Consider the following 13,176-nt stretch of genomic DNA (forward strand, 5'->3'; position numbering starts at 1 on the left):
ACCGTAAGAATTAATAATTACGTTTATTTTCCATGCTTTAGTTTCGACACAGTGTGATATTCATTTATAAGCTGCTGACGCGAATTATATCAGCTTTTGTATAAGCATAGGCTGCAATAGACTTTCAAACTTGTCCTTCTATATACACTATCAGTTACAGCTTAGCTTTATCCTCATATCGAACCACTATATTTCACTAACAACAATCTTAAACGATTCCAATTACTTCAATAATTGGTCCTTAATTCACTAAACACAAGAACGCTTTCACCACTTACTGAGTGTATTGTGATACTCGCGAATTTCGATACGGTCGAGTGAGCGAATGAAGCGTCGACAGGTACAGCACGCCGGTGGTTGCCTAGGAACACGAACTTATGTTTTGGCTTTTTAGTGCTTACCTGAAGTTATCTAAAACACCGCTAACGTAACCTACTTACCAGTAATAAGACTTCAGCTATAATTTTATCCAATTAAATACATATACATTAGTTCAGACGGTAACTCGATTCGTTCGCTAAACTAAAACTTATTCTCAGACCTGCGTAATTCATTATTTTATGTTTGAGCAGTAAATATATAAGTTTACTGAGTCATTACCGTAGCTCTTATTTAACTTTCTACCTTAATATAAAAAACGACCTTCCAACACGTTAGGATTTCTGTTCAACATCATTCTCACTATTTGTCGTCAAAACAGAGAGATCGTTTATATCAAGGCGTGGTATGACGCAGCTGGGTCCCGATGTCTTTGTTATAAAATCCCTTCACACAATAGTTAATACAAATTGTACATAGCATGGTTTTATTCGCACTTGGGACATACAATTACTGGAAATTATATTTCGTATAAAGCTTGGCACAAAAGAAGCATTTAAATTAGTCTAAATATGGCCACAATTACTGTTTTTAATTACCTTTCTAAAAGTAATATACGTGACAAAAAAAAACAGTGTAAAAGCTGCAGTGCGTATAGATTCAGATTTGGCAGCATTGGACATGGAACTTAATATGTAGTAACACCAACTTCAGTTTTACACTCAACACTGAAAAGGGATAAACAATAGATAGTACAGACATACCAACATACCGTTGTTCTGATGCAAACAGTAAAACATACCATTGATATTGTATAGTGAAAATACGCTAAGAAACACATTGCAAGCTGTTTTAGTACCCTAGTTCTAGAATAAACTTTCACAGTGTAAATTACATTAAGAAAAATTGGCAAAGCAATATCTTAAACATTTCAATTCAACTAGAATCGCTATCAGAGCCATATGTTGTGATCTGACCACAGCCAATTTGTTTACTACGAGCCATTGCAGCTGCTTGTAGGGCAATTGCTCCAGGAAAACCAATGCCTAAACCAGAGGTCCAATCTGGGTCAGTTTGATTATCATCACTATCGGTTGATGTTGATTGTGATTCAATAGTTGGCATTGTTACATCACCGTTGCGTGTATTGTGTGCACGCTTGTTTGTTGGTGGTCTGCGACCTTTAGGTGCTGATCGTTTAGGAAAACTTAGCATTTGCGAACGAATTTCTCCATTCAATGTATCACTTGCTTGTGGGTCTACTTCCCAATCATCCCCTTTTAGTTTAGAATTATTAATATTGTTTAAATCACAAGATACAGACTGATCACTTGTGTCAACAATATCAACTTCACAGTTTTCTTCAGGATTATTAGATTTCTCTTCAATTGATAAATCTTCATTTTTTATTTGATCTTCCGCCTTCTTTCCCTTGTATCCCGGGAAGAGTTTCATCTTCCACATCTCGCGCTCCTTTTCAGAAGTCTTCACAGCCAACACAGATCGCAACTCCCGCATCACAGTAGCTGTGTCCTCCACAATTTTGGTCGGGCGAGAATCAAACATATCACCTCTGTCGTAATCTTCATCAGAGCTGTCATCTGCAATTGCTTCAAAAATCTGCAGAAACAAATTAATGCTTTTTGAAGACAAACTTTGTAAAATCAAAAATTAAATTTGTTAAAAAAAGCTTTTTAAACAATTTTAGGGGGGTCAAATTAGTGCTTTCGGACGCACTGATGGAACATGAAAGTTTCTGAGGTGAAAAATTCTAACTTTTTATTGATTTTGCTGCATCTTAAGACGTTTTTGTTAAGTTTAAATATAAACAATTACATCATTACCTGGTCTTCCATTGTGACCTCATCATCAGTATTATGAACCACAACTAATTCTTCATCTTCTGTAACAACTGGTTGAACAATATTTTCTGTTTCTTCCTTTTCGCTCTCATTTTCTTCAAAACCAGAAATTTCTTTGTTAAACTGCGCCCAGCAGTCTAAGCCAGACTCAAGATGTCTGCCTATGTTTGTGAAATTATCTGTAAAACATTTGTGTTAATATAATAAAACTAAAGTATTTTGCCGCTGTGGCATAGTAACTAGCGCGCCTGCCTTTGACCCAGAGGTTACAAGTTTAAGGCTTGTCGCTGTTACCATTGTGGGGTATGTGTCCTTGGACAAAATACTAAACTACAATTCTTTAACTCAGTGGCCGTTTATGTTTTGTCTAAATAGAAAAGCAATCACTCAAAATTAGGTGTATGGAACAGAACATCCGTGTTTTAACGATTGTCGTTTTCCTTCATCCCAGGATAAATCAAGTTACATTTGTTCATTTATTAAATATAAAGGTAAAAGTCAGTAACCTGGTAGTTGGAACTGTGTATTATCCAATGGCAAACTTTCTTCTAGCTGCATGGCACTGTAGATAGAAACAATTTGGATGTGAAAAGACGTTCACATGCTATGTGTTTAGTAGGCAACACTACCAAAAGAATTAACAAATAGTTTTTGGCAACAATCAAAAGATTTGGAATCACTGACGTAGGCGATAGTATGCACAATATATGAGAATTGGTTAATCTTAATTATGCAAATTACATTGTTTTTATAACAAACTTACGCATGCATAGCTGCTCTCATATGAACTTGCAAACTATGTAAGTTGATTCTCAGCACAGATGTTTTGCATGGTTGTCCCTCACCTAATAAATCAATATCAATTTAAACATAGTATTGATGTCTTTTAATCATAAAATCTATCAAATGTTACACATATACAGTAATTACAATTTATATCAATTAAGATTTGCCTAGTGTTATGAATGTATGAGCAAAACAGAAAATTGTATGTTTAATTGCTTTACCAATGTTATTATTATTATTATCTATTCAAAAAGTTGCTGTATACAAAACATAGTGGACACAAAATGATTGTATATAGCTTTTACATACCTTGCGATTGTTGTGGAATATTCTTTGTATTTGTTACATACTTATGCATATCATAACTGCACTGTAATGATTGCAAGCTATCGGCTGTTACTGTGTTTGGTTGATCTAATATAGAAGTGAAACGAGACAAGAAACCTGTGAACAGTTGGATGAAATACATTTATTATTTTCTATCATACCAAACATGTAACAAACTAATACACTACTAAGTTATTATAAACCAATTTGTACACACAAGACAAAATATAAAGACATGGCACAATTGTTAGGGTGCTTGCCTCTTTCAACATTTATAACTCCTCTAAAACGTTACATGCGTTGACATGTTGTAACATATAAGCATGAAGTGTAAAATTTAGGACATAAACGTTTCCGAGCATTTAAGATGATAATTACCTTTATAATGACAGTTGTTTTTTAAAAATTATGATAATGACTTTATATAAAAAAATGATAATGTCTTAGGGTTTTACTTCTATAATGACAATTGTTTACTTATACAAAACAGACAATATTGCCTTTATATAAAAAATGAGACAATGCAATTTTACTCATATATTGACAATTGTTTATTTATACAAAATTTATGCTAATGCCAATACAAAAAATATGGTAATACCTTGGCATTGTATAAAAGTTAATTTATATTTAGAGAACTTACCGTGAGATGTAAAATCCCATGTCGTACCAGATAACGTCAACGACAATCTTGTCAGCATTTCCGATCTTTGTTTACATAGAAGTTCATTTAAACATTTTAATGCACTAAGAGAGTAACCATCTGTGGCATTGAACATTTCTGAAGGGGTTGAGTTCTATAACAACAGAGAACATATAATATATTAGAGATGTTTATACATTATTATAGGGTGGGAAAGATGGGACATCTTTAGCATATAATATCCAAATATCTGGATTGTCTTTTAAACAATAAACAATGGTCTATGGAGGTCAGGAGGATACGGTTTTATAATTCTTAGAATGTTCTCAGTTTACTACAAAATGGGTAAAGAACATAGAATGATTAGGTGTCCCATCTTCCCCAACTCTACTGTAGGTTATGAAATATTCAATATGTTATTACAATCCAATCTGATACAGTGATACAGATTATTTAGCCACAGCAATGTTACTTAACTTTTAAGAAAATTATAGTGAAAAAGTACAGAAGTTAAGATATAATAAGGAACCAAATCCTTTTATTGCTAAAAACCGTTTGCACTTTTAAGTTTTTATAAAGTAAACGTTAGAGGAACTGAAAGAAAAATGACTAGTTGGCCACTGTGGTTTTGGTAAGGCATTAAGATTATAAAGCACAAAATGTGGAACCAACATTATAAAGGGGAAAAAACTGTATTGCCTATACACTAGATGTTGGGGAGCATGTGACCCCAAAGTTGAAAAAGGTTACTTTATATTTTTAGAAACCTGATTTAAAACCTCTAGCATCATAACCCTGCAGTTAGCTCAATGCAGTTTTTAACATGTACATACATTTACACAAAAGACTGTTTTTTATTGACACATAAGACACACACATACCTCCATAAAGCAAACTCCCAGTTTACTAAGTGGTACTTTACAAATAAAATACTCTTCCAAATCGCATGAATCTTGAAGAGAATATTCTAGAAGTTGATTTGTAGCAGTTCGACACACGAGGGTGCACTTAACAATGGACCTCATAAGGTTATATCTCAACTTCATAAACATTCGTGCAGAACCACGATTCATTAACTCAATACGTGAAATTGGTGTTGTTCCGTTTACTCTGGGTATTTGTTGTTTTAAACAATATATAAATATATATATTCTTAATTTTAAACTGCACTTGTTAAATATAAACTAAAGGAAGAGTTAAAAAATTTAAAAAATGGCATTCTTCTTTCCTTTTAAAATTTTGAATTTAAATTTAGTATTTTTTTCTGGTATTAATTTATCCATTGGTTTGTTTTTATATATGTTTGACTATAAACCAGGCACATGTTATTTATAATAGTACAAGTTTGACTTTTAAAATTTATCTAAAAAAATTTACTTACAGTTTATAACCTCTAGAAACGACCTCAACTTCTTGTATTAATCGAATACTTCGCTTGATTTGTGAATGAAGTTGTGCGCTGATGCATAGGAACCTGTTTAGGGCACGTAAGTTTCCTTCATGCTTACGTTTCCACATTTTAATGATTATCTGTGTAGGAAATGCAAATAAAACACTTGCAGTGGCATATATATGTGTATATATATATGTAGCATAGAGATTAGTATGGGTGCCAACTGTTTTTTTAAGGTAGGGGAGGCAGCGATAGCTGGACATGCATTCCTATGAAATAAATCCAACTTATTGGTTATCATGTTCACTAAATAATGCAGTGTAGAAAGTCCCAAGATGGGTCAACCTATATGAACACACTATGCTGTTAACAATGTTGGTGTGAGTGATTTTTAGCAAGTCAAAAATTGGCTTAAATCCCAGGGCCTTTACTGATGGTCCCAAAAGGCCCAACACTGTTACTAAATAGAGCAGAATACATTGAAATGAATATAATTAAAAATTAACCTAACTGGAAATGTAATAACATAAAACCATTACACCGGGTTTAACAAATTTTAAAGTGGATTTAAAAACTATTGACTGCTTACCTCTAACCTAACATTAAAACAGATGACACCAAGGGCAATAATAGCCAAACATGACTGTGGAAAGGTTGGTAGTGTTGAGAAAAAGAAGGAAATGAAGCAAGCAACAACCAACACCACCATAGCAGAATATCTGTGAAGTTAGGATTTAGTTTACAAAAGGTATCTTATACAAAAATGTTTCTAATAGACAAAAACAAAATTACATTTTGAACACAATTTATGCTGATTTTCATGAGAAAAATGAAGGTCAGATTACATTCACATACAGAGTGAACAGACTTTTTCAGTTAATTACACAAATGTTAAGTAAGTAAGAATGTTTCATAAATCATAAAACCTTATGGCCCATATTATAAGATTTTACGACCTTTTTCATTGATAACTAATCCATGTATTAACACGTATGGTGCTGTGGACTTATATTTCCGTAATTGTAGCATCAAATAGTAGTGCTTATAGACCTTATAGGCACTTGTACCATATCAGACACAGATAAGCAGCTTACATAGTAAGATACATATCTTAGAAATAAATACTAGGTGATCCTACAATGACAAAAATATAAGCCCATACGTGTTAATACATGGATTAAAATGGATTCACTGCTAAAGCAGGTAATGATAAATGTCAAACTCGTAACACACTTAAACCTATTAACACCATTGGATATGCTATCTAATTGATTTACCTGAATGAGTTATGCCCCGATTTGGAAGCATGTTTAGTTGGCTTTTTGATTTCATTGCTGTTTATAGCGTTCAAAAACTGCTGGGGTGTTTGAATACACAGATAGTCAAGGTCATCTTCTAAAATAACTTTGCTTTGCAGAATTTCACTTCCATATCTTGAGTAAAAATGGCGGCTCTGCATTTATAATTTGGTATTTAAAAAAAATAGGTAACATGCGACCTTGTGTTTTCAATTTCTGAACTTTTTATTTGATAATTAAATGTTTAGTAAACCCTATGCTATAACAATACCTATACAATACTGGGTATATTGTATTTATTAACCTATATAAAGCTAGAAAATGGTCTAGAGTTGATATAAAATATGCATTGTAAAAACAATAGACTATGCAAAGTCTTGATAAAAATTCTACAATTTTGATTCAAAGTAAATTTTACCCCCCAATAACATGACATACCATGTCCACTAACACATCCTCAGAAAGTGGGAATATGTGTGAACATTTTCGCCGTAATTCCTCCATTTGCAGTCTGAAGTATTCCTAATAAAAAAATAAATACATAAGTTACAACCAATACAACATAAAACACCTCCTACTTACAGGGATTGAGGTACCATACCAAAACCCTTGCTTTGCTGGTTTAATGCTGCTGTTTTTTCTTTCATTTTGATGATGAGGTTCAATCAGGTCTAAGTCCTGAAGGTATTCATATAATGGTGTACCCTGGAAGATTTATTGCATATAATAATGGGGATCAAATCAGTTGAATATACATATATATTGTAAAATTTGATTTTATGCAGCATATCAATTGTTTGTACTAAACGTAACTAAAGGTGTAACTGAAATATGATTCACTTTTATAAGTTTAAAAAACATCAAATTTGTTTAATTATACTGTACTAATATTTTATCTTATAAATGATAAGACCTTGTTTTGCAGTTTGCCAAAGGTGCATGTATAATAAAATGGGAGGATTTATAATGCAGGATTTAGTTTGTATATTACATTTTAACTAGTTGCATGAGCAGCAGATATTACAGGTGTAACATTTTATTAAAAAATATTAAACATTTTTTGTAAATATCTACATTGTAGTATATAATATATATATTCATAATTACAGAAAATCATGCAGAAAATAACATCTACCTCCAAAACAACATCTTCTTCAATTGAGAATTCCTCATTTTTAACAGAACTTAATTCAGGCATAATTTAAGTCGCCTACACATGCTATAGTGTTTAATCAAAATTAATGAACAATGTTTGTAAAAAGTTACGACAGAGTTCATATATTTGATTTACAAGTATATAAACATACCATATGATAATCTAGCATTCCATTTAATATCATATAAAATAGTTACCACATGCATGATGTATTAGCATTAGATGGATATTTGACTGTAGCAGTAAATCATGCAGATAAAATAGAATACATGCAACATGGGACATGAAAACTGGAATTACACATGGCTAGAAAATTGAAAAAATTCTGATCCATAACAACTGTTAAGGATGGTCAATTAGCATGAGATGATTTGATAGAAGGTGTTTTTTACAACTGGTATAGCTTCTGAAAAAATGTAAATAACTGCAGCAAAATGTGATCAGTAAAAAAATAAATTTTACACATTTGATTGAACTATCGATTTTTTAAACAAAAAAAATAACAGAAAAAATGAACAAAAGTTCAAAGTTTCGCAAAATTTAGACAACAAATGGGAAGAGCACAGCTTTAAAGAATAAATCCTGATACAATGAATTTGAAAACAATTGGCACATACAGATTGAGATAACTGACACGATTAGACAATTAACCAAAGGTCAGAATCCTAGATATACATATTCAAGGTGACCTTGGTGGGTGGACACTCGACACTTAACAAGTTTTACCACAATGACAGTTAGAAACACACAATGAACAAACAGATAATATGCAACATTAATGTACACTCATTCAGTATAGTGCAAATCTAAAGAAATTGCTAGCACAATGCATTATTACTATACAACACTGTAAATCATAATAGTCTTAACTCTTAACTGCACCATGAAGCTCAAACTACCAAATAAATTTGCTGAATGTTTTTTATACATCTTAGTCAAGAGTAATAAAAATGTATTTTTTAAACAACTTACGTACTAATACAGCAGCATTTTTTCTACTTTGGTGAATTTCATGGACTGTAACTGCCCTATACAACAGCAGCAGTCATATCATAACATTCTAAGAAAACAATCGTGTTCTTCACATGCTAATTAAAATAAAAGGTGCTTAATCGACAAAAACAGTTTCCTCATTCCGCAGTTTTGAGATGTTTAAATACAGTTGTCGCATTTCTCTAGTAGCTCAAAATTATGCAGCGTTTTTACGTTTCGCAATTAGTTTTTCCTCAAAAGAACCTGGAGGGGGATCAAGCTTGAAGAAAGAAAATGGTGTCATATTTTCCATAGCAAGAAAAAATTCTTCATAATCTCCACAGTATTCATCATTGCTAAAAATCTGCACAGGATAGGAATTGAATAAGTGGATGTAATTTATTTATCCTGAAATGCCAACACAATGGCTGTCATTATAACACGGTGCTTTGTTTTATACAACACGTGCCCACTTACCATTTTTTTATTAGCATGGTGTATAAACGAAGCAAATAATGCACCTTGGGTGTTAAGGTTATTAAAGGACAATCCTGGCCTAAATATAGGGTCCCTTGGCATGCTATAGTGCGGGACCTTACGTATGTAGAATAAGAGATGAAGATTCGGGGTACATTTGGTATATTAAAAAAATCAAAAACAAATTTATATATATATTATATATACAATAATATATACATTATGTAAAAAGCAAATACCTGTGGAGGCAGTATTTGAGCTCCATCTTTCGTTTTTTCCTTTGGCATGTTTTCTATCATTATATCCCTTGCAGATGTATTCATGGTGAGGTCAATGATTTCGGCATCGATATTATTCACCTCAATGAACTGAAGAACTTTGATCTGTTGATCTCTTATGTGTGTTTTGGTATAACAGGAGGTCGTATACACTACAATGCCCATTTTTAAGAATGTACAAAAATACAAAAAAAATAAAATCACCTGAAACACTACAAGTATAGACAGAAGATAATACATTTGATTGGTTTAACATTCTTAACCTTATTATATGCCATTGACATAAACGGTTGTTTATGTTTTATAATCTTTGAACCTGAGTGTTGTTTACGTCATTTAGTTTAACAAGGAGCATTATCTATGAATCCATGCAATATACTTGCTTTCATTTTCGCTTATTATAAACAGTCAACTTAAAACTGACACAAACGGCCACAAACACGGCTCTCGAAATGACTTTGTGTTTTAAGAATTCATACCGATTTCCAAATGCAAGCCCAGCTGTGCTCTTTAGCTCCATCTCGTATCAACCGGTGTTGCATAATAAAAAGCGTGAATATTGTCCCATTAAAGTTTTTTTATTAATCATGTAGACAACGGCAAAAATGGTTGAAACTGAAATGAATATAATTTAAACTTGTTTAAAAAAGGTTAATCCGACAACCTACATTTCTTAATCTTCGAAGCAGAACTTTGTTTGTGTGAGCAAGTTAGATTTCAGCGTGCAACCAATGGCATTATACGAGTAGTCTACCTCTGAAATGTGCGTGGGATTCGTGTGGCGGTGTAGGTTGTGTATATTAACAGGCAGTGTGGGCTGTGTACATAAGTTGCATCCTTAGTATTGGTCTGGCTGTAAAAGTTACACGCAAGATGTCGCTAGTGTACTGTAACATTTATGAATAAATTGTGACATCTTCCGGTCAAGTCAGTTTAAAATAATGTACCGATCTTCATTCTTATACGCTATCATTTTGATTAACCGATAAAATGGGTAAATTATCATAATGGCTGTGTAATTTTAAGGCTGACTTGAAACTGGTTTTGTGATAGTAATCAGCGCGACGATGTTTGCCGTCTCTGCCACTTACGCGACGTTTTCCTAGGAATGTGTCAACAGGTTATGTTTTAGCACTTACCTTAGGCACGAGATCCTGTACACACTCAAAACAGTCGAGTGTCGCTGTGTTGCCAGTATGGCAGAAATAGAGTGGGTAATAGCCACTTTACGCATAGTTTGTGATATGCACTCATCAGTCAAGTGCGCCCGAGATGCGCCTGACGTCTAAATCTAATTGCGCATAATTCTGTATCCTCTGGCGTGTGTCCGCTGGCCGTTAGTTAACATGGTAGCTTGTAGGCGGCAGTATTTAGCAGCGTCTTTTTACATCTACCGAGATAATGTTCATCAAAGCGCTATATGAATGGTTTGTGTACAGGGAAAGCGTGTAGTAAACTTCTCGTATTACTTTCAGGGCAGGCCAGAAAGACAATCGCTTTTTGTTTAGCCAGAGTCGAATTTCTAATTCAACATTTCAATGTTTTTAAGTCCTATGGTAAGTGGTCTTCCATGTTTTTACAGCCATACACGGCCGTTCCTAGCCATAGGCAGTGTAATTACATGTCAATAATTAGGCACGTTGATTTAATTTGCGCAAATGCTTAAGGAAGTCAGACCGCTGTAAAGCCCACCAACTCAGGCGTAAGTTATTGAAGATTTTCGCGGCACACTAAGTGGTAGTTACAACTCGGAAGTATTTCTCTTGGGTCAAACTAGTAGACATTTTGGCAAGCATTGGCAAACTTATTAACGCACAACGGTTTGTATAATTGCACTTTTCAGTTGGCCAGAAATTACACGTAAATTTTTCATGTAATTACTGAACTGATTAAAACTACGAAGTGTGTTTGCGGTATACAGTACGTAATATCTGAGATACGTTATTATGTTTGCTTTGATGAATAGGCCAGTGTTTGCTTAGCTAATTGTCAAATTGTGTGATATTGGTATTTTGCGATGATGGTATCTTTGGAATTTAATCTTTTTGCTATATTATGTGGACACGCCACGAGTGCTTAGTTAAATAGACCACAAATTTATGTTTGTATACTGAATAAGTCTAACAAATATTTTGCTATAGAATATAAGCAACTTTCGATGGTTTTAATCGTCGAATGTGATATAAAAATCTTATTAAAAAAATGTTTTAAATTTCTTCATGTTGTTTATAGCCATTCGTCCAGCTAAAACTGTCTATTATCGTCACAGATAGTGTTAATAGTTGTGTTGGTCTGGCATTACCATCTGTTAAACGACATGAATAATTGAAGCTTCCATCGACAAATTGAGGACATGTTACTGGTGCTATTTGACCACTTATATACTAATCATTAAATATAAAGCGAAATGGAGATTGTCAACTAAGCAGAGTGCTTTGTGTGTTATATTAGGGTCTGCAACACATAATAGAGTAGCGCTTGTGTATCGAATGGCAAAATCTGGCTAAAGGACTCGGGTTTAGATCTTGAAGAGATTAATTTCACGCGGTTGAATTTGAACAACCTTTTGGCTACGTTCGGCACACTTTTAAAGTTTTATTTTACATACAAAGGCAACATGCGTATAAATTACTTGCGTTGGTAATACATGTAGCAAAATCAAGTGCATTATAATAAATCTTTCTAAAAACAGCACGTGCAGATTATTATCTTTCGCTTTAGACGCAACGCGCTGGAGCAACATGGCCCAACATGACCGAATGTGAATAATTCAACACCCAACAGCGAACGCTAGTGCGTCGAAATGCTGTAAAGGTCGTTGTTGGGTAAATAAAGATGCTATACGTTGCCTAATTCGCCAATATTGTGTACGACGCAACACATTTTACTAGATAAGTGAATCAGTGTAAAATTAAAGAAGTAATGAAACCACTGATTTCGTTTTCTGTTCTGTTATTTCAGTTAAAAGCTCTGGGCCACAAACCGCTGTTCTGCTTGGTTAAGTTTTGTTTGTTGTTTTAACGTCTATGAACAGAAAAAAATCTTTGCTGCGAATCGTAATGGATTTTATCCACAAGACAAATTTGTTGAAGTTTTTTATTTTTTATTTAATTATACTGACATATTTAATGGTGTATACTGTATAGAAATAACACTTCCATAATTTTTAAACGCAATCGAAATTTTATTTTTCTACGCCTACATAATTAATTGGCGCTCGAGAAACTGGTAAATGTATCTCATCTGATATAATCTATCTTAAAACCGCTGTAAAATCAAAAGTTGACCGCGAATGACCCGTGGAAGAAAATCGGATACAAGAAAACCTCGAAACCACCGCTCTGTCGAATCTGGTCGCCTTCACTTGAACTTCAAACGAGCCAAACGAAGCGTGTTCGTGTGCTTGGAAAGTTGTCAAATAAAAACATGAACTCGAGCCTGAAAATACTTAATTGACCATGACCTTAACAGGCAACAAGTTTGCGTAAAACATTTGCCATTTAAAGTTCTCTAATGACGGTATCGCATGACGTGTAAGTTATTTTGTACATAGGTAATTATGTATTACCTCACAGTTAAACTAAGTGTTTCAAGTCATATATTAAAAATTATACGGTAATCCTACATGCTATACGGGGAATATGAAGAGTAGTGTAAAGGTTCAAA

The 13,176-nt window shown here is 33.4% G+C and overlaps 2 protein-coding genes across 3 annotated transcripts; both read right to left on the bottom strand.

Moving 5' to 3' along the window:
* Window positions 1–788: 788 nt before the first annotated feature.
* Window positions 789–7,902, bottom strand: LOC149735536 (vezatin-like). 2 transcript variants are annotated; one of them, XM_089878585.1, is made up of 13 exons: window positions 7,763–7,902; window positions 7,210–7,332; window positions 7,066–7,149; window positions 6,607–6,782; window positions 5,919–6,048; window positions 5,318–5,466; window positions 4,818–5,046; window positions 3,937–4,090; window positions 3,276–3,410; window positions 2,944–3,025; window positions 2,687–2,742; window positions 2,163–2,359; window positions 789–1,938 (listed from the first exon to the last, which is right to left on the bottom strand). In XM_089878585.1, the coding sequence occupies exons 1-13, from the start codon at window positions 7,823–7,825 to the stop codon at window positions 1,255–1,257; spliced, it is 2,262 nt and encodes a 753-aa protein (XP_089734711.1). In that variant the 5' UTR covers window positions 7,826–7,902; the 3' UTR covers window positions 789–1,254. The 2 variants fall into 2 exon arrangements, with proteins under 2 accessions (XP_089734711.1, XP_089734712.1); XM_089878586.1 differs by lacking the exon at window positions 7,763–7,902 and having other exon boundaries at window positions 7,229–7,332.
* On the bottom strand, window positions 7,847–9,745 carry LOC149735537 (SH3 domain-binding glutamic acid-rich-like protein 2). The gene is made up of 2 exons (XM_089878597.1): window positions 9,472–9,745; window positions 7,847–9,119 (listed from the first exon to the last, which is right to left on the bottom strand). Exons 1-2 carry the CDS (start codon window positions 9,673–9,675, stop codon window positions 8,973–8,975), a joined length of 351 nt encoding a protein of 116 aa, XP_089734723.1. The 5' UTR covers window positions 9,676–9,745; the 3' UTR covers window positions 7,847–8,972.
* Between the last annotated feature and the right edge of the window lie 3,431 nt (window positions 9,746–13,176).

This window comes from Ciona robusta, chromosome 5 (assembly GCF_009617815.1).
Source record: "Ciona robusta chromosome 5, ASM961781v2".
Classification (NCBI taxonomy): Eukaryota; Metazoa; Chordata; class Ascidiacea; order Phlebobranchia; family Cionidae; genus Ciona; species Ciona robusta.